At 44.8% G+C, this 21890-nt stretch overlaps 1 protein-coding gene across 2 annotated transcripts; it reads left to right on the plus strand.

Annotated features, from left to right (window-relative positions):
• The first annotated feature begins 1128 nt into the window (after nt 1–1128).
• Nucleotides 1129–21664, plus strand: LOC108939113 (carbohydrate sulfotransferase 11-like). Of its 2 annotated transcripts, XM_018760248.2 has the most exons (4): nt 1129–2139; nt 17242–17321; nt 17901–17939; nt 19684–21664. In XM_018760248.2, the coding sequence occupies exons 1-4, from the start codon at nt 2040–2042 to the stop codon at nt 20527–20529; spliced, it is 1065 nt and encodes a 354-aa protein (XP_018615764.2). In that variant the 5' UTR covers nt 1129–2039; the 3' UTR covers nt 20530–21664. The 2 variants fall into 2 exon arrangements, with proteins under 2 accessions (XP_018615764.2, XP_029102200.1); XM_029246367.1 differs by lacking the exon at nt 17901–17939.
• The last annotated feature ends 226 nt before the right edge of the window (nt 21665–21890 follow it).

The following is a 21890-nucleotide window of genomic DNA, read 5'->3' on the forward strand; positions in this document are numbered from 1 at the left end:
CATTTTTATTCCTTTCATTGAATTTTTAAGGGTTTCAGCTATTGACAGTATCATGGATTAGGCCATGTCAAAGTTCTCTTGTGGGTTTGATTTCCTTTGCATGTTTTTTTTTTTTTTTCCCCCTTCCCCTCCAGTGCTCAATAAGCCTTTCCATGAAAGAAAAGCTGAGGCGACAAAGTGTGTGGGGTACAGGACTCTTTTCCTCTTCGGTGCCCCTTCACCAAAGCAGTCCATGACTCTGATTAGTAGGAATTTCCAGCTGCAATTACTTCGTTTCATGAGCCAAGGAGCTTCCTTTTAGTTTAGAAAAGAGAACTGAGCGAGGGTCTAACATACTACATGAACACTTTCTTTCTCTAATTCAACTTGCTGATTAAAAAAAAATGTATAACAATAACTCCTGAGTACAATTCAACTGTTGTCGTGAAGACCACTAGAGGGGTCTAAAATGACATATATTGTACAGGCGCACTTGGAACGCCACTGAAAACGTGCTTAATATATTGTAATAACAATAACATTAAAAATAATAATGATAAAAATATATTATATTATTAAAAACCTGAAAACTTCCGAGTTTAGCTGTCGTTAGCCGCCTTCTTGTCACTGCTGGACGCTGAAGTCCCATTTAAAAGTTATATTCCCGCTGTAGGACTTGCGAGAATATTTGTGTTTCTTAACCGTGACATTCAGCTTTTTGATGGTTCGTAATGAGACCAAAGAAACAGATAATGTGTTAGATGTTCGCTTTTCGGAACTGTGTGCCACTAATACCTTCAGAAATTTCGAGTGGTAGTTTGCGTCTAGTAAAATAAAATAGTCCGTTGTTTTAAAACGGTTTCAGATGCCAGTGCTGCTAGTCGTTTAACGGCTGTTCCTTGTGGGAAAACAAATTGAGAATATATTTTATATTTTCATTTACGCAGGCATAGTCTAACAGAGTTGAGTATATACATTTGAACTCAGGTAGATTTGTGGCCATTACCGCGACGCGTTTTGTGTAATTCCTTTCTAATTCCATTTGAGAAAGAAATGACACGATGTGGACTAGTGTTGACTTGTTAAGACATTACACTAGACATACCATGCATTTATTAAAATGTAATAAAACCCTCGGGCCAGGCAGGTCGAAATTATGTTTTATTTTGTAAGGTTAATATGTTTATGATTAGAGCAAGGAGTTTTAAAGTGCAGTTCTTATATTTATTGTATTTTTTTTGTATATCATACACATCAACAACTCACTCACACGTCACTTCCAATTTCTTGGCGGTTCATGCATTTCTGAGAGGGAGAAATTTCTCACTGTACGATAACGGTTCTTATCGTAATTAGAAATTAAATATATGATATACATGTCATATATAATTAAAATGTTATAAAAGCTCTTAAGGATTGCACACACGAGCTGCCACAGTACGTCAGTCACTTAAGTTAATGTGGACTGTAAATGACACCATCTGGACAGCTTTAAGTTTCCACTCCTCTCTGGAAGCAACTCGCGGTAATGAGGGCAAATACAAAAATACGCAATAAACCAACTCGGACGCGTTACGCGCGATTTACACTTTGCTTTGTTTCAGGGACTTTCAACGTGAGTCACAAAGCCTGACGCGCAGGGGCCCGCGGTGCTCGACTGGAGGCACGAGGCGGGTAAAGGGCGGCTGCTCACGTCACGGGGACACTGCCTGCCCTCCATGTTCTGGGAAAAAAAAGTTGAGCGAATGTCCTTTCAATTTATCTTAATAACTGAGGGGTGTGACAGCGGCGACGCGTCTGCCGACGAATTCTCTGGGACTTTCTGACACAAGCTCTACCACGAAGTGCTCGCAGTAGGGATCAGTTGAGTTGTGCCGCTACTTCACTGAAAGCTTTTTTTGCCAGAGCTCCCCCCTCCCCACCCATCCCTTCTCTCGCACTCGCTGGTGACCCTTGCTCCTGCGCGCGAATGAGCGCCCCGCGCGGGACCCGCGTTCTCGGGACCCCGTCGCGGTCGTCCGGCTGAATCCGCTGAATGCGCGCCGCTCGTGACGCCCAGCATGTGGAGACCGCGAGGGAGCCGGCAGCGGATGGTGCTGGCCACAGGCGCGTGCTCCATCTTCCTGCTCGTGTATTACCTCCAGGGAGACTCGAGTCCAGGTAACGACGGAGCGCTGCGCGGTACCCGCCTGCCGTCCCGTTCAACCAAATGTATGTACCCTGTTATTATCGTGCGAGCGCGACTCGTTTTGCCCTTTCCCTCCGCTGTGGCGCCGTTAAAAAAATGTAGTTCGGCTGTGTGGAAACGCGCTCCGACTTTGAGCCCGTAACGGCGTAAGTAAAAGTTCCTACGTACGTGGTTCCCTTCGCTTTTTTGCGCGACTCTGCCGCTGCGGCTCCGCGACAAGTGGCAGGTTGCGTCCCCGCGCGATGACACGGGGGGGGGGTGAAGACACACCGAGGCCGCCGCGGCCGGCCGCATATAAAGGTTACACACTTTTTCACACAAGCCTGGCTCTTGCACTCTGCTCGGAGGAGCTTCGACACTCCAAACCGCCGGCGTGCGCACGAGCACGGGGAGCGCGAGAGCCCCCTTCGGTCTGCTCCCCTGCACTGCTCTCGCGCGCTCTGAGTGTGACTCTGAGCCGCATAACCTGTATCCGCGACTTTCGTCTGCGGAGTCGCGTCGCTCGGCGTCTCTCTGGTGACCGCGACGCTTCCAGGACGGACACCCAGGGACTGCCCACCTGCGCATAAACATGTAGGCAAATGCAGTGTTTTACACACTTAAAAAATAGCCATGCGCAGATTAAATATGCAGTAACTTACTTTGCTATTGCATTACTGAATAAGGCTGACAGGTTGCATGACAGTTAAGGCTATTGACTGAAAATTGTTTTGAATCCTGCTCCTGTTGTGGTTCTCTTAAGGTACTAACCCTGAACTGATACAGTAAGAATATTTCCCTGTCCTGTGTAAATAGGTAAACCGGCGTGAAGTTGAGTACCTAACGCTCTGATTTGCCTTGGGCGCAGGGCACGGGGTAGACGGAACAACATCAGCTTTGATGATCAAGTTTCTACCTGTCAGCTGGATGGTTTTGCATTTATTAATTTAGCCAACATTTTTTTTTTTTTTTCCCAGAGCAACTTACAATTTTAAGGTGCTTACAGTTATTCACAAATTTCAACAGCTGGCAAGTTTTACAGGAGCTATTTAGTAGAAATATAGCAGTAGGTGAGACTTCAGCCAGCAGCTCTACGCCTATGTTATCAGCTGCTCTCTATAACAGTATAGGGGGCCCTTCCAAATACAGGCATTAAACCCAGGATTGTTCACACACCAACTGAGCTAAACGGCTGCAGTGTATAGAACATAGTTTTCTGTTCATAGGGAAAGCTTTTCCGATGCCTACAGGCTCACTCCGAAGCCAGATTCCGGCCGGCAAGTGTGTCAGACAAGGATTACCTCTTTTTTTTTTTAATCTATGTGTGACAGGTCAGCTCTCCTCTTTTTTGTGTGTGATTCTGGTGTCTTAACTCCGCAGGCTGGTGCACGGCCTGTTCGAAGCGGTGTCTGTTTCTAGGCTACAGTACTGAAAAGGCAGTGGCCTGGGGACACCCAGCACTCATTCTCAGTCCTCTGACTAAAGCAGCATTGACTGAGTCCCAAAGGGTGAGTCAGAATCACCTCTGGGACCTACTCTGTGAAAGTGCTTTCTTAGCTACAGCATTTGTTGTTGTTTGGTACTTGCACTTTGTATTCTGAGAAGTGTTCCAAGCCTCATTTTGCATGGTGAAAACAATGTTGCCATCTACGGTGAACCTCAGCTAGGGGGTTAGCTTAGTAACCCTGAATACTGGAAGTTGTGTTTTGTCTTGATAACTTCGTACAGGTAGTTACACATTAGTGTTACTCATTTACTCCTGTTGCGTAGATGTTTGAATCAGTGCGATGTGCCCGGTACTTGGGTGTTTTGCCCTGGCTCTGCATGGCCTCGGCATGGGGTCAAGCATGAACATTGCCACAATCCCTCTCTTCATCCGTCATGGCAGGAAGTAGCGTAAACTGGAGCAAAGAATGTCGTGCGTATCCTGTGCGCTGTTTATTGGCTTTATTGTATATGTTCAAAAAGGACAAAGACTCGGTAAAATCAGACTCGGAGTACGATGCTGTCTCTGATTGTGAGAGTCAGTGGTTTTGCAGGAATACTCTACAGTCATAATGAGAGAGGCACACAAACATTCACTCTATACTTGGTTAATAAAAGGGAAAAAAAAAAAGAATCCCCTGGAATGTTTTCTAAGGCCTCCTCCGGGAACACCAGTACTTTCCACCCTTTTCACCTCTCAGGTTTCCAGTTCCTTGCCGACGGTGGAGGAACGGATATAGGGAGGGGCTGAAGGGTTGTGGAGAAGGGTGCTTTCCAGGTCCATACCTGTGCCTCAAGAGGAAATCATGAAGCTGGTGCAGAGTGAGAATTGAAATCCCTTCCTTTCTCACAAGTAAGATAAGTTCACGCCTGCCCTGGCAGAGCTAGGGAGTCAGCCTTGTCAGTGCTCTATCTGTGTTAGCATGCCAGCTGTTTGAGGTTTCTTCCCTCCTCTAGGAAACCATGGGCTCTGTTGCTTCATCACTCTTTAGTGACAGTATGTTTGATGTTTTTCACAACCCAGTCCATCAACCCAGACTAGCAGGAACATTCTTCCTAAAGGTGAGGTATACTGGAAGTACTTCAAGTATATCGGCAAAACTCCCAATGAGTCAAGCTGCGAGTTTTGCCGATATACTTGAAGTACTCCCAGTATACCTCACCTTTGGGAAGAATGTTGAGGCTGTTTTCATAAAAAAACTGGTGTTCCTGTCATTGCCATCTGTGTTTAGGAGTGAGGATGTGGCATAAAACCAAATGACAAAAGAGAACACCAGCAGGAACACACACACACTGTGTCACGCTGGCTGAAGCTGTTAGTCCCAAGTGGGGTCACAGTGAGCTGGAGCCTAGCCCAGCAACAAAGGTCATACGGCTGGAGGAGGTGGGGACACACCCAGGATGGGACGCCAGTCTGTCACAAGGCACCCAAGCAGGACTCGAACCCCAGACCCACCAGAGAGCAGGACCCAGCCAAACCCACTGCGCCACTGTGCCACCACACCCCCTGCAGGAACACCCTATTAATTATAAAATAATGTGGATTTTGACTTGGAATTTGAAGAATAAGAAATTAAAAAAAAAAAAAACAACAATCTTTCTTTGCATATGGTTGACTGATAAAATTGTTTAGGAGCTGCGGCACAACCTTTATAGATTGTTCATTATTTTTTCCTTATTTACATTTAACTGGCATGTCACCATCCCGCCTGCTCCTGGAAGATTTTTACCTGCAGTTTTACATTTGTTGATACCATGTAGCTTTTATCTGTGCTGAGTTACTAGAAAACCGTTAAAATGCTGCAATGTTTTGTTTCTGCTGGTAGAAATTGACTCTGCTGAAATGTAATTGCTTTAAACTGGTCCAGGTGGTGAGAGACTTCTTTGGATGCAGATGTTGAGTGTAATAGCGATCCTAGAGGGATCTGGTTTGGACAACAACTCCTTGCTTTTTCTATGATAAGGTACAGATGTGGAGGAATTGCTTATGGCCAGCATTCAGCTGCCTGCCTGTGAAACTTACTTGCTGGTGTGCCTGGCAAACAGGATTTTGCTAACAAAGATGTTTTATTTCTTGGGTTTTTTTCATGTGTTTTTTTTAAAGCCTCGCATTTTGAGTACCCCAGTATAGCCTGGTACAAAAAGGAGGGATTTCATCTGGTTTTTTAAGATGCCTCACCGACACTGATATGATTGTAAGATTCAGGGGACCGTAACCTCGTTCGGGGGTTTACCTATTAATACTTGCTGAATGCTGGGGGGTGCGGTGGCGCAGTGGGTTTGACCACAGTCCTGCGCTCCTGTGGGTCTGGGGTTCGAGTCCCGCTTGGGGTGCCTTGCGACGGACTGGCGTCCCGTCCTGGGTGTGTCCCCTCCCCCTCCGGCCTTACGCCCTGTGTTGCTGGGTTAGGCTCCGGTTCCCCGTTGACCCCGTATGGGACGAGCGGTTCTGAAAGTGTGTGTGTGTACTTGCTGAATGCAGAAGCTCCCTGGGTTTGTCTTGGTTTCCTCCCTTTCTTCACATGAAAGAGCTGCCCTTTTCCAGCACTCATGCTTAGCTCAAGTCCTGAGTGCAGTTCAGCTGGCATGTCACCATCGCTCCTACTCTCTCCCGCAAAGGTATCACAAATTAAGTATTAAAACCATGCTGCTTTAATTTGTGTTCTGGAATGAAATAGATGCAAAGCAGATGTCTCATTAACTATCAAATGTAAGTGAGGGTGTCTTTTTATGAGCAGTTAAATGCTTTTAAGTAATTTATTTCCCCAGTTCACATGAGCTAGGTGACTATTGAAACAAAGTGTGACAGACAGAGGAGCAACAAGTGGTCCACCAGGTAAAGTCAGTGTAAAATGTATGTATACATGCACATACATGAGGGTGTAAGAGCTGACGAGCACAGAGAAGTGCTCAGGCCAGCTACAGCTCTGCCCATGAAAGCAGCAGTGTTGCACAGCCCCTTGACCAGTGGGACCAGATAAACTGGATTTAGTCCATTCTTGGGACAGCAGATTATATGAGGGTGGCAGTTCCTGACATTTTATGTTTTCATATATGATATGTGCATATATGATATGGATACAGTCTATGTATGTGTGCATACATGCACACACATACATAGACTGTATCCATATCATATATAATATACACACTATATCATATATAATATACATATACATACGTATGTAATATACAGAATATATGCATACATACTGTATATATGCATGCATGCATACATAAATACATGCATACATGTATGTACAGTGTTTAATGAAATGTAAATATAAATGCACATATGTATGTTTCTGAGAAAACAATGGAAGTTAGAATTATAAAACACAATGGATATTTAGTGCTACGAAATGCACTAACAAGAGCCTGCTTTGCAAACTTTGAGAGAGGGAAGCATTGAGTCATGTCCTGGGCTTGCTGAGTAATGGATCTACAACACTATGATAGGTCTACACACATGGCTTTTCTGAAAACATTTTGCAAATGTTTGTTCATACACAGGTATCTCTGTATGTTTATATGTATGTCTATGTATTAATTTATACACTTTTTGTGGTCTTAATGTTTATCTGTGTCTCTTTTTCATAAATTGTAATATTTTCTAGAAATAATATTTTTTGAAATCCAGTGTCCATTGTTCTGTAGTTAACAGTCATTGATCAAACCACAAGGCACATGCTACAACCGTTGTCTTATACTATGTCCGTGTTCCTGTAACCCCACCAAATTTTTGTCAATGTTTTGTGGCTTCACACCCAAGAAGGAGGGGCTGTGGTTTGTTTGAGTTGCTTCCAACCAGCAAAGAGCCTTTTTTATCAGTGAGACAAGGATGAAAAAGTGATCATCTCCTCTAGCCCTTTCCATTTTTTTCTGTAATACTCAACTCCAGCTCTCCTTCTTTCAAAAATTAATTCCCACATGGGAGGTTTACGTAATACGTTGAGGCTTCTTTGCTCTTATCACTTCCATGAAGAAAGCGGCAGATTTTTTTTTTTGTCATTTAGTGACCTAAAATTTTGGACATTAACTTGCAAGCTGGCGTAATATCACAGATGATGTCTGTCTTACACAGTTTATTCTGCCAGTGGTTTGTGACTTTATGGATGTGCTCGTTTGTTGTTCTGCCCATACCTTGTGTCTCACACTGCATGAGACTCATATCTCCTAGACATAGTTAAGGAACTGTCTGCCCTGTTGGTATCTCAAATAGACATGGAACACTGATTACACACAAGGCCAGATAGTTAGTTACCTATCCTTCTCCATTGCATGGCAGCTCAGCAGCTCAGTGTGCCTGAACTGTGGTGACAGACTTGGCCATAAGTCTCCTGCCTTGTTTTTTGTCTTTAATAGTTTATGGGTCTTTATTGGCAGAACAAACTTAATTATTGCCCAATAAGCAAACAAACAGTGAAAAACCATTTTTCAGTTCTGTAGCCGGAAAAATGGTGAAAACTGGGCTCTTGCTTGGTTCCCGCCATCTCCTCTTACAGACTGGTTGTTTTGTAGCCAAGGCCTCCCTGCCGCATTCCCTTCGATTTGCCCCTCAGCTACTTCACTGTTGACCTGGATGGGGCCTTGTGCTCAGTTGTCCCAGGAGTGACACGAATCTGGTAAAACGCACCTCCCTCCAAGTTTTATCCCCTTTTTCCTCTATGTCATGCACAAAGAAAACACACACACACACAGTCATTTGGAAACAAAAATTTACTTTAACATCTTTAAATGGCTCCTGTTTAACCCATTAACTCATTCAGCCTGAGTCAGTATTCCGTATACTTGATGTTATCCTTTCAGAAGGTGTAACCCACATGAGAAAAGGTGTTAGCATTTTTATATAATTGTTGGAAAATGTCAACGTTTACTTTGTCTACATGCAAATGCGAAGAAATGGAAGTTTCTCAGTTCAAATCAGGAGGACTTTATGGGGAGCCCCCATGTGTTTCTCTAATCACTGTGTCTTCTTTTCAGAAAAGTGGCTCTCTTGAATGTATTCCGTTCTCATCTAAAGAATGATCTTGACCGGGTTCAAGTTTTGAAGGCTGTAATGTATTGGCCCTCATAGCGTGGCTCTGGAATTTGTCAGCATGTGAGTCACCCTGTCCTTTTGCCGAGGATTCCCCTTTTCATTCACAGATGTCCTCTCTTTCTTGTTTTGAACGTTCCTTTCGGGGGTGTGAAAACAAGCTAGAAATATTGCACCTTTGCAAACCCTGTCCCAGTCTCAGCTGGTTCAGAACACAAGCCCAGGAAGTGCTGATGGGGTTGGTTTCGATTCCATATCTGTAGGTGTTTTGCTGTGTTTGCGTCACCTTAATTTCCTGTAACTGATTCCTGTTCCCCAGCTGTGCTGCCCCAGATGCAAAATAGGTAGATGTTTTATTAAGTCATGGCCACACTTTGTCTTGCATTCCTCTAGGCCAAGAGTGGGACGTCTTGAGCAACCTTAAGGAACAGATCTAGAAAAATAGTTGGTTGGGGAGTTTAAAGTGGGATTCATCAAAAATGTTGCTCTATACTCACATCAGTCATTTCCAGGTGATCGAGAAGATCCCGATTAAGCAACCATTAATAAAAATGAATGATGAGTACGCTTTGGTTCCAGGTAACCTGAACGGTATATCTGGTTGTGTCTGCTTTATTACTGATGAGGCTCCTCACCTTACAAACACAAGTGTGTTTGTAACTCAATTTGTTTATGCTGTGATCTGTAACCACTGTAATAGTGTGTATAGTTAACGTTTTCTCACACTTCTGTTCTGTTTAGGTATGTTTCACTGCCAGGTAACACCTGGAGTGCACGTTTTACTTTCACTCTACAGCAAAGAGAAATTTAATAAAATAGATGCACGAAAAGAATGCAGTGAATGATAAACAAACTGTAAAATGTTTGTTTCTCTCAAAATCTGTAACATGAACATTTGTAGCGCAAGTTAGTGTAAATCTCTGTCATCAAGTCTGACACATATCATTCATAGTGGGGTCCCCCACCGGACCTTCTCTAGATTCACTGATAGCTGTGGTCTTACATTGACTACTTCTACCGCTCTCGTTAACAACGGACCTCAAGTCTGGTTTCTGTCGGCTCTTTGGAACGAGGTAAACACTAGCAAAGTGATTTACCAAAGCTCTCAGTCACGGACCAGATGCAGTAACAGTAATCGTGCAACATGGTAACAGTAGGTTCTGCGTATAGCTGTTCAGGCTCTCCGTCTTCCTCCTGAGCACATAACATTTGACAGTATTTGCCAAAAGGCCAGACACAAGGTCAGTGTGATATCTCTCATTCCTGCTGGGAGAGATCACACCTTGGCAACCATTGTACACCAAGCATTTGTAGCTCACTAAAGTCACTTCAGTGAAGAATATTTACGTGGAGATTTGTTTTTAGAGGTTTTGTAAGGGGGGGGGGGGGCAGTGGCACAGTGGGTCCTGCTCTCCAGTGAGTCTGGGGTTTGAGTCCCGCTTGGGGTGCACTGCGATGGACTGGCATCCCGTCCTGGGTGCATCCCCTCCCCCTCCAGCCTCGTGCCCTGTGTTTCTGGTTTAGGCTCCGGCTCCCTGCCACCCCATATGGGATGAGCAGTTTCAGACGATGTGTGTGGGTTTTGTAAATACAAATAGGCCATACTGTTATACAGTACTTAGTGAAATTAACAGTTCTGTTGGAATCACACTGTTGTCTTATTGTTTTTGTTGTGATCATCGTAATTTCTCGTAAAGTTTACAACTGAATATCCATGGTTTGACTCCATTGGAAAGTTCCAGATTATGACAGTTAGATAGCAATACCCAACAGTGGGTGCGTCCCGCCGACTGCTGGACTCGTGTCTGCTAGTGATGAGCATTTGAGGTGTGAATGGAAGGAGCTCTTTAGCCGTAGTTGTCTTCCCCATACCCATCACTGCTTTTTAAGCTCATCCTCAGTAGAGACAGGGGGGCCCCAGGGCTGCTGGGAATTCTTGCTCCAGACTATCAAGTAACTTTCCAGGAAATGTATGTGGCTCTACCCATGTGTGTCTGTGTAAGTGTGCAGGTATTTTTTTTTATGTCAGTAGTTGCAATTTTGAGCAAAGATGTTACAGTGAGGTCGACAGACTCTGATGCTACGTGCATGTTCCCATAAGTTTTTTTTTTTTTTTTCATTTATATGAGACTATTTAAAAAAAAAAATCTTAAAAAAAACTCGTTAAAGTATACTTCCAGATTTTATGGAAGTGGGGCTCAAAGCTTATTTTGTGTGTGTTGAACTGAGGCAGACAGTGTAGGCTTTGTTAGCTGAGTAAACTTCTCCCTCTCCATTCTGCTTAACTTTAAATGAATGGAGTCAGAGATTTTACATGTTAATTTAGCCCAGCTTTCCTGGTGGTCACCTCCTCTGACTGTCCCAAAGGCAAACAGGTTGGACAGTTTAGACCTTTTTAGAGCATGACTGAATAAGGTCTCGTGGCCCAGGCAAGACCTCATTTTGTAAACATCTTGAGAATTTGTGAACGTCGACTCTTGTGGCAGACTCATTGATCTTGTGTGCTCGATTGTGTCTGAGTGAGTTCGATGACCATTGTTTCAAAGGTGAAACCTTGTAAACGTCTATATCCCTAGGAGACAGCTCCATGCAGTGTCAGAGCAGATGCAGACAGCTGGCTGATAGACAGTTCAGATGGCATCAGCTCACCGCCCTATGTCCTCTTTAAGAGCCCAGGACTTTGGCACTGGGGCCAGGAAATAAGGGGTAGACAGAGGGAACTCCGGCGGAAGCTGCGGAGGAGACAGGGCAACGGCTGGTGTGCAGACGTATTCCCAGTTGTCAGCTGGAGCTTATTAACATGTGCCCGGTGTCTTATACTGCAGAATACAGAGGTATACAGTACGAATAAATACAGCCCTAAACCAGTATAATCTACCCTCATTGTTATGCAGAAAGGAGATTTTCTCACATTTAATGTAGTTAGACTGTTGTAGCCTTGGTTTTATTATTATTGTTGTTGTTGGTGGTGGTGGTGGTGGTGGTAGTATTCCTTCAGATTAAATTTAGTTTATTGAGGTATACACCAGTGTAACTAGAATGCAGCTTTGTAATTGACGTTAATATTCTGGTGTTTTTATGTAATGATTTTAAAGTGCATCTTTAATACACCATTACTGTAGAAGCTAATTAGTACACTAACATTTGTTCTGATGGGTTAGGGTTAGCAATGCTGCTCATCGGTATTGATATTAAGATAGCTGGTTCATGTGTTAAGGTGGATGTGACAACACCCCCTAAAACCCATGACACCAAAACGAAGGTGGTTTGTTTTGAAGCTATGTCAGGATGTTACTCACACCAAATACTGGGCCAGTGCAGTTGGACTCTCACAGCTGGGTGAGGAACTGTTTTCTTTTGAGGGTGTTTCCGAGATCTGATCAAAATGATCTTGACTGCATTTTTTCTCACAGGCTGCAAAAGAGAATGTGACCCAAGTCGACAGAGCAAAGATGACAGGACAAGGAGATTGTCGCTCAGGGTAGCAAAGAGAGTGTTAAACCGCAGGGTGTCGACTGAGTGGGCCTCTCTAGGCGTGCTGTGGGGAAAGCAAGTCACAATGAGTGTTGCACTAAAGGAGTGGATAGATGTCATTAAACCACCAAAGTTGACAGCGACAGCTGGAAACCTCATCCTGTCAGGCCATTTAAGGGAAGGTAGTAAAATCCTACTGATGGCTGCGAAATTTATGCATACTTACTTTTTTCTTTTATTCCCTACTGCTGACTGACACAGCTGTGGATGAAAGTTTTCTGTCACCATGACAAATTTGCATCATATTCATCTCATGGAGGCCTTTTTCAGATAGATGTATATTTACAAAATTCCAGTCATCTGTGTCAAAATGTATTTTCTGTACGCAAGCGAGGCCACGTGGAATGGTATTGTGCTTTAAGTGGGAACACAGATGTTGTTTCGGCAACACACTGGGGTTGGAAAACTCAGGCAAAATATTGAATTATATAGACATCCCCACCCCAGCCCTAATAATTCTCAGATACGCAACAAGATGTGGTTGAGAAAATTTTCTGTAGAAGATTATTATCATGCAATCAATGAATTAATGCATAAGGCACATAGACATGTACGCTCGACATTGTAATAAAGCCCAAAGGCCTCTGAAGCCTTGGACGGCCACCATCTCATTCCCTGAGTGCAGTTGTGTGGTAAGCATAGCCTTGAGGAAGTCGGGGAGGATTCTGCAGGAAGCGGCCCAGCCTCACGTCTTCAGACTGCTGGGGTCCTCCCTTCCTCTCCCCCGTAGCCACTGTCTGGAGCCCGGTCCCACTGCTGTGCCGCCCCCAACCAACAAGAATGCACTGGGCTGCATTAGGAGGCGGGGGTTAGGGTCACATGTTGGAGCCTTTAAAGCACAATGGAAGAACAGCAGACGGGGACAAAGGAGGAATTGTGCAGGGAGCGACTCGACTGTTGCACAGTGAGAAAGCAAAGGTCCTGCCTTCTCCTGGACGTTTTCAGAAATCCCCACTTCCACTGGAAACCAATCTATGCAAATCTTGTAAGTCTTCTGAAGAGCAAAGCTTCTTCTGCTTTGTTTTTGAGCCTATTTCACAAGTCTCTGGAGATTATTTAAAAAAAAAAAAAAAAAAAAACAGCCATCAGAGCAATGCTCCTCAGTTGATGGCCAAGTCTGGCCAGTTAATAATTTTTATCCGGCGCCTTGGCCGATTTTGAGTGTTGAAAATGGAAATGCACTTATCACCGCGAAAAAATCTGCTTCTGACCAAAAATGCATGCAGTCCAAATTACTGAAATAAGAAATGGCTTTTCCCTCTTTTGCCCTGCCCCTTGTTGTCAGATCCTGTTGGGAATCAGTGCAGCCGCTTACCAACATAAACCAGCTGACAGATTTCCCCCATTATATCGTGTAAATTAAAAAATGAAAAAAAAATTTACATTGCTGCCCTCTGTCGCATAAGTCATTATCATATATTAGCAGGTTGGAGCCTTTATAACAGTTTTGAGAAGGTTTGTTTTCTAGCAAGGGTAGCGTAGCAGGTTTGGCTGGGTCCTGCTCTCTGGTAGGTCTGGGGTTCGAATCCTGCTTGGGGTTCCTTGTGACCGACTGGTGTGCTGTCCTGGGTGTGTCCCCTCACCCTCCAGCTTTCCACCCTGTGATGCCGGATTAGGCTGCGGTTTGCTGCGACCCCACTCGGCACGGGCGGTTTCAGACTGTGTGTTACAGCTCAAGTGTGTTCAGGTGGCTCCTCTATTACGGATGTTGGTCTAGAGAAAGGAAGCAGACTGGAAAATCACTAGCAATTTAATTACAACAACTCATTCATGCTTTCCGTTTTCTGTCTTTTATGTTGTAAGTACCCTTGGATCAGTCTAAATAAATTAATACATTTAAATATACAGTATGCTTATTCATTTAGTAGACAATTCTCCAAAGCAATGTACATATCTGAGAATAATACAAAAACTGCATTAGACCAACTGAAGGAGAGATTCGGATGCAGACACATGATTCTTGAAGAGTCAGTTTACCGCATACCACCGTATAAACCAATGTACATTACTAGTAACTACATTTAGGGTTATTTAAAAAGTTTATGAAACACATAATATAGTACGTGTTTATCAAGCACGCTGGCAATCGGGGGAAAAGTGGGTCCGAAAGAGGTGAGTTTTGAGACTATTCTTGAACGCTGAGAAGGTTCAGCAGTTCTGAGTGAGAGATGGAGATCATTCCACCACATCGGATCCAGAACCGGAAACATTAGTGCTTGATTTTGGGATGCTTGCGTGGAGGAGTATGGCAGTCTGGTTGGGGTGCGGCAAGTAGTCAGGCCTTGTAGATACTGGGGAGCAGGTCTGTTGGTTTCATGTGGTTTTGTAGGCTGTATCCAGAGTCTTGGACTTGATGCAGACAGGCACAGTCAGCCAATGGAGAGGGACAAGGATGGAAGATACATGGGGATGCTTTGGTAGGTCAAACACAACTCGTGCAGCAGCAGGAGGAATAACTAAGCAAGTAGTGCTCTGTATGTCAGCAGTGCTGTTCATGTGCTTAAGGTTCTTCAACCCTTGTGTTTGACCCTAACCCCAACCTCAGTGTTCACCAAAATGTATTTTCTTGATCATTTTTGTGCTGGTGTCACCAGCTCTCTACTGCTTCACAAAATACTCTCTACCCATGTACTGTACGCTGGCAAAACACAGTGGTTTTGGACTCAGTGACTACATGGAGAAGCTTGTGTCTGTTGCTGAAATGCACTTTTTTCTCTGAGTTGCATGTCGCTTTGGAGAAAACAAATAATTGTTTTGAGATGATTTATGAATCGTGTGTCTTTCAGTTGCGGGGGGGAGGGGGGATTTGCACTTAGCTCTGGTATTATTTTCTTTTTAACTCGTTTAGGGTTGCGTGTTCAAAGTCTGTCTTCAGATGCTGCCTTTCTCTTGGCTGCGGCTCTTATCTGCTCTTGTAGAAACCTGCCTTTGGAGTGACGACATTGATATCTTGCCTGGGATCGGTACGTTTTCAGCACAGGAAGTGTGAAGAAGAGAAGTAGGGTTCTTTTGACATGAGAAATTTGGTCAGCTCAGTGAGTCCAGTCAAACCAGCCCAGTTCCAAAGGCGAGATAAATGGATGACAGTTGGATTTCAAGTCACTGTGGGCTTGAGCAAGTCTCACGATAAGCGAAAACCTCTTCCTGTACCTCTTCCTAAGCGCTTTCTCTGCGTAGATGCCTTCCTTTAAAAGCCTCCCTCTGCATGGCATTGTGACGACCTCTGCATTGTACAAGGAAGAAAATTACATGTAAGAAACGCTTCGTATGTTTTTGAAGTCTTCACGTGTTTGGTGAAGATCTCTTCATTCTGAATATGCACCATGTGGCAGTTGTTTCTTTAGCTGCTCAATGGAGAGACGTGCAAAGTTCACAAAGCTTCATACTTTTCTCCACGTTGTGTTCTTAGCGGTAAGACACTCGCAGGCCACGGTAACTGCTTTAGCTGCAACACAGGTGCCATAACTGACAAATCGTTTTAGCCGAACTATCATCGTTTCTCCCTCAGAATCCTTCCTCTGTGCTGTTCTCGGATGAGAGGCACCCGGCTGGGAACGAACGAACAATCTGAGACCGGCTGCCTTTCCTTTGCACTCTTGTGTAAACAAATTTGTACAGTTTTTTTTTTCAGCATGCTCCTGTTTACAGTCTCTTTGGATAGTCCCCGGCGGTAGCGTTTCGCTGGTCACAACCAGGATATTACCGAGTAACTGCTGCGTTGTTTCCGTTGGTTGTTAACACACGATTACCTCTACGTGCACATGAGCTTTTCAGTCACTTACAGCTGAATGGTTCAAAGGGCTCTAGGGTACTGCTGCAGCACCCCTCTTGGCATTTGAACAAGCATCCCTGTTAGCGTTAACCCCTACACTGCCGGCTGCCCACTCAGGAGTCCTGGTGCGGCGTAGGCGAGAGTGGAGAGCGCTGCGGTCACCCTTTGTTTCCGTTGAGTGGAGACTGCAGTCGTGCCACAAACGCTGCTCTAGTGACCTCTTAGTTAGTTATTTAAAGAACGCTTTTGTGCAGTAGAGGTTGCACAGCGGGTCTGGCCGGGTCCTGCTCTCCGGTGGGTCTGGGATTCAAGTCCTGCTTGGGGTGCCTTGTGGCGGACTGGTGTCCCACCCTGGGTGTGTCCCTTCCCCCTCCGGCCCTCCGCCCTGTGTTGCCGGGGTAGGGTCCGGCAAAGCTTGGGACAAGCGGCTTCGCCGAGTGTGTGTTTCGTGCAGCGTTAAGCTACTTACTCAGATTTTCACATTTGTACAGCTTGGTGATTTTTACTTTACCTCAGTTCAGAGAAGGTTTATTCATTTTTTTGTGGTGGAATAATTAACGTGTCTCTGATTGCAGTGTTTTGATGTTAGTCCTGGCAGTCCTTAGTTTTTAGCCATTATCGTCAGCACCGCAACGCAAGACTACGTTTACATACGTGCTACAAAAGCGCGCAGAGTCGCTCTGTGTCAGTGTCTCCTCCATGGTGCTGGTGCACACATGTGGAATCTCTCACACACTCGTCCACATTGGGGATCCACGGACACATGCAAGCTGCTGGCTGTGAAGCAGGATGGGGGTTGTCGCAGGAGAGGAGTGGTATCACGAGTCATGTGTACATTTTCTTAATGTGAAATATGTACGCTGCAACAGCTTGGCTCTCGCGGCTTGTTTGTGTTTGTACGCCTGCCATTTGTGACGGGCGATGCCCCGCAGGATGCTGTTGATGGGATAGCTCATCACTCCAAGTCCTCATGGAAACCTCACCGAAACCCTGAAACACAAGCACTGGCAGCAGCTACAATAGTGGCTGAGAGTAAGTTGCAGGTCGGTGTCTTAGATGCACGACATCCAGTAAATATCTATGTAAACAGATAAACCAGCAGTGAAATCAGATAATGCAGCCCCGACCTCAGAACGTTCAAGAAATTTCACTGGAAAACTGAAGATGTGCTTAAGATATTTTACGTGTGTTTCTGAGCATCAAAGCTTTTTTAAGAGTGTTTTTCTACAAAGTTTATTTCGTGTGTACGTGTGTGTGTTTTTACAGCATCCCACAGTGATGTGAGTTCCAGAAGACAGGGGAAGTCTGGGAGAGGCCCACTGCAGTCTCTGCACTATGCTGACCAGGTGAGTGATGGCCACAAGAGCTCACAGACCACATCGATACTTCCTTCTCCTTCCTCTTAGTCTTATTTTTAAGTTAAAACAGCAAGCCACATTTCTTCTGGGATTTAGAAATCCAGAGTTCTCACAAACATTGGGTGCCACTCTGGAATGTTTTCTCACCCTGGACATTTATGCCCATGTGTACCAAAGTGTTGCCACGCACAACTTGAGAGCAGAAGAAGGCATTTTCCCTGAAAATGAGACCCAAGTGGGAGCCTGGAATACAGAAAGACACACTTACCACCTCTACTCTTTAGAAATACTGTCGTTAAAGCCACCGAATTTTGCTCTTGAACATGTCAAGGTCCAGAATAGCAAAAATTATGTGGGTGATTAAAACTGCCCATTAATGCTGATCGTAGCATCGAAAGTGTATGGTTTTATGGCGGAGGAGGAATATATTATTGGTAAAAAAAAATATTAGACTGTATCTATTACAATTTATATTTAGCAAACAGAAAAATATGTTTTGTCTCATTTGTAATAAAAATGAGCAAATACAATCTCACACACACTGTCTGAATCACTTACCCCATACAGGGTCACGGGGAGCTGAAGCCTAACCCAGCAATACAGGGCGTAAGTCTGGAGGGGGAGGGGACACACCCAGGACAGGACACCAGTCCATCACAAGGCACCCCAAGCGGGACTCGAACCCCAGACCCACCAGAGAGCAGGACCCAGTCCAACCCACTGCGCCACCACATCCCCCTCAAATACAATCTATACCATCAAATATTGTATTGCAAAATTGAACTGAAAATCTGCTCTCATCTTTCCCATTTCTTTTCCTCATGGGTACAATAAAATCTTAATGGCGTTACCGGGTGACTTCCTTTTTCTTTAAGTATTTTTTTCCTCCCAGTTTTTGTGTACTGTACGTATTTTTTCTCCCAGTGGCTAATGAACAGCAGGTTAACAATGAGAGGTGCTGTCATTTCCTTCTGGAGTAGAAAGGCCCATTTTCAAGCCACAAAAGCACATGTGGTGTTAAGCTGAAGGTGATGAAAGAACAGAGACTGCAGTCCTTTTTAGGTGCTGCTGATTTTTGCTTTGTTTAATACCGAAGCTTAATTCCATGCTCAGTTCTTCCCAGTGGTGCAGTGAGAAACGGAGGCCGAGGTGCACGTCTGAATTTCATTACCTGTGCCACATGCTGGGTCTCACTCTGTAGTTCAACTCATCAGAAATGCTAGTGAAACACTCACACTGTCCTCTGTTTGTCAGAGAAACACTCTGTGTGCCAAGTGAACCTTAGAAATGGGAGTGGACTGACCCATTTTTATAATGTATTACATTGTTTATTTACTTATTTTGGTTCACTGCTTTTATTTATATAACAGAAGTGGTAGTTTATTTTTAATTTTACCAGAATTAATTTTTTTGTTGGTGCATTTATTGTGGGGGCACGGTGGTGCAGCGGGCTTGGCCTGTTCTTGCTCTCTGGTGGGTCTGGGGTTCAAGTCCTGCCTAGGGTGCCCTTTGACAGACTGGCATCCTGTCCTGGGTGTGTCCCCTCGCTCTCCAGCCTGTGTTGCTGGGTTAGGCTTCGGCTTGCTGTGACCCTGCTTGGGACGAGTGGTTTCAGACACTGTGTGTGTGTGTGTGTGTGTGTGTGTGTGTGTGTGTGTGTGTGTGTGTGTGTATTTAAATGGTTTGGTTGATGTCCTGTAGGAACTATTTCAAGGGAGCACTTCTCTTTTCCTCTTTGTGCCAGAGGTGTTGTATCGGTGTAGCTGAGCTCCAAGCCCAAATGCGTTTATTCCCATTAATTACGTGTTAATTAATTAGACACTAGCCGAAGGGTTGCAGGAGGAGGGGAGGATTCAGGAGATGGGTTCGGAGATATTTTCATTGATACTCGTCTTCCGGTTTTAGTTATGTTAACGTATACAGTCATGTCCGAGATAAGCCCGCTCGACTTCACGAGTTTCATTCAGTACCCCTCCTTCGACTTGAGACGTTTTTTTTTTGTTTACAGGGACAAAACACATTGATTTTGCACATCAATCCAGAGTGCAGAAGACGCACGCATACATTTACATTTATTCATTCAGCAGATGCTTTTCTGAGAGGCAGTGCTCAATGATTATAACTGGAATGCAGCTGACACCTTTATCCACCTTTACTTACGTTCAGTGTCAAGGTGTGGGAAGACTAGTTTCCCTTTTATTTTTTTAACCTTTTCTTCTTGACCTTTCGTAGCCTTTCTCTCTCCTTTTCCATCTGCTGACTTCCTTTTTTGTTCCCTCCACCCTAATCCCACTTATCCACCTTATTACCTACTCCTCCTCACTGCGGTTCCCACTCTGTTCACCTGCAGCACGTACAATCCGCAGTGCATGCGACTCATCAAGGGCGCCGGGAGTTGCTGAAAGAGGCGTGCCGTTCCCACACCAAAAAGAGGCGTGTGCTCATCCCCGAGGACCTCAAGCACCTCATCGTGGACGACAAGCACAAAATGCTCTACTGCTACGTGCCGAAGGTGGCCTGCACCAACTGGAAGCGTGTACTGATGGTTTTGACAGGGAAGGGTCACCACTCAGACCCCCTGAAGATTCCCGCCAATGAAGCCCACGTCCCGGGAAACCTGCGCACGCTCTCCGAGTACCCGACCTCTGAGATCAACCGCCGCTTGCGCAGCTACCTGAAATTCATCTTTGTGCGGGAGCCTTTCGAGCGACTGGTGTCCGCCTACCGCAACAAGTTCACCCGCCGCTACAACAACGCCTTCCACAAGCGCTACGGTACCAAGATCATCCGGCGACACCGGGCAGACCCGCAGCCAGAGGCCCTGGAGCGTGGTGATGATGTCTCCTTTGAGGAGTTTGTCTACTACTTGGTGGACCCACACACTCAGAGGGAGGAGCCCTTCAACGAGCACTGGGAGCGGATCCATTCACTCTGCCACCCCTGCCTCATCCACTATGACGTGATAGGCAAATACGAGACACTGGAGCAGGACTCTCGTTATGTCCTCCAGCTGGCCGGCGTGGACAGCCAGGTTCAGTTTCCCACCACTGGCAAGCACACAAGGACTACGGGTGACATGGCTGCACAGTTCTTCAACAATATCAGCCCCTTCTACCAGAGGAAGCTGTACAACCTGTATAGGATGGACTTCCTGCTCTTTAACTACTCTGTGCCATCATACTTGACTTTTAGATAAAAAATCCTTTTAATATGTGTGTGCGCGCGCGCATTCTTATTATGTGTTTGCTGATGTTTATTTGAATTACAGAAGTACACCAGCTGTCAGCAGGCAGCGCAGGCTTCAGCTTGGCAGTTAAGAAAATGGCCAGATGTTTGTTTCGGGCCTTAATGCAAAATCATTTGCACCCTCGCAGATCATTTTTGTTTTAAATGTTAATATTCAATATGATTCTAATCTAATTCTGTCCCATGAAAAACGGTGTATTTGTGCTTAAGAAAAGTATGTGAACAATTATTGGTCACCTGTCGCCTTCGCATGCCTGTCATGCAGTCCACTCTGCGCTAGTGTGTGTGACTTTGTGCAACATTTTCTGCAGCATTACACCTTTTTACACAGCTTCAGTTATCATTCAGTGGTTTTTCACTCAGAAGACAAGGTTCCCCATTCTGCTGCGTGCCATAGAAAAAGGGAAATTGAAAAGTAAGTTCACTTGCACAACTCGCAACTTGCACAAGTGTCAGTTTAGTTTTTTAAAGTCACCATTTATGCCACTAATTTTGCTGTTGATAAGGAGGGCAGCAAACAGGAAAGCTTAGGCCACAGTCTGCAACAGGTCATCTTGTTGAGTATGTCAGCTGTAGGTGGCATTGTGTTTTGGTCATTGTAAAGTTGACATCGTGGTGGTGGCTGTACTTTAGGTGTGTTTCTCTTCGTCTCACTGTGTTCCTTCAGCCACCACATGGTCCTGTTTCACTTTGCAAACAGCATCCATTGCACCATCATTTTACGTGATACAAGTTGTACTTACAAAGAAACTGTGAATTAAACCTGCACTAGCCATCACAATATAATGATACTTCCAGGTTGTAAGGTGTGTTAAATGATCCACACTGACAATCAGTACAGGGGGAGGGAGGGGCTGTAAGAATCATGGGAGACACTTTGAAGACGTAAGCTTGAGGGACTGTGTTGTCGCTCTTGAAAAGATCACTGGAATCGGAGCAGAGATATTAAAAGGACTCATGAGTGTCCCTCAGCTGCTGACGATGAAGAAAGTGCATTATTTATTAGGATACTGTGTTCCACACATGTGAATGTTGTCCCTAGTTTCAGTGGCACTTTGGGTACCTTTGTTTTAAATAAAACGGATACCGCACTTGGAACACGAGCCTCGTGATCATTGTGTGATGCATTATATATGTGTTCCATGAATACATCTCAGGGCACTCTGAACACTGCAGCTGCTCCATCAATCCATCAAGTGAGAAGTCCAGGCACTTAAGAACGTCGCCACCTGTTGAACAGTTTCTGAAATCCAGCAGTGCTTTCAAACTCATTTCAACCGTTAACTTTTTTTTTTAGAAAACGGGCCCCCA

Source organism: Scleropages formosus, chromosome 19 (assembly GCF_900964775.1).
Source record: "Scleropages formosus chromosome 19, fSclFor1.1, whole genome shotgun sequence".
Taxonomy (NCBI): domain Eukaryota; kingdom Metazoa; phylum Chordata; class Actinopteri; order Osteoglossiformes; family Osteoglossidae; genus Scleropages; species Scleropages formosus.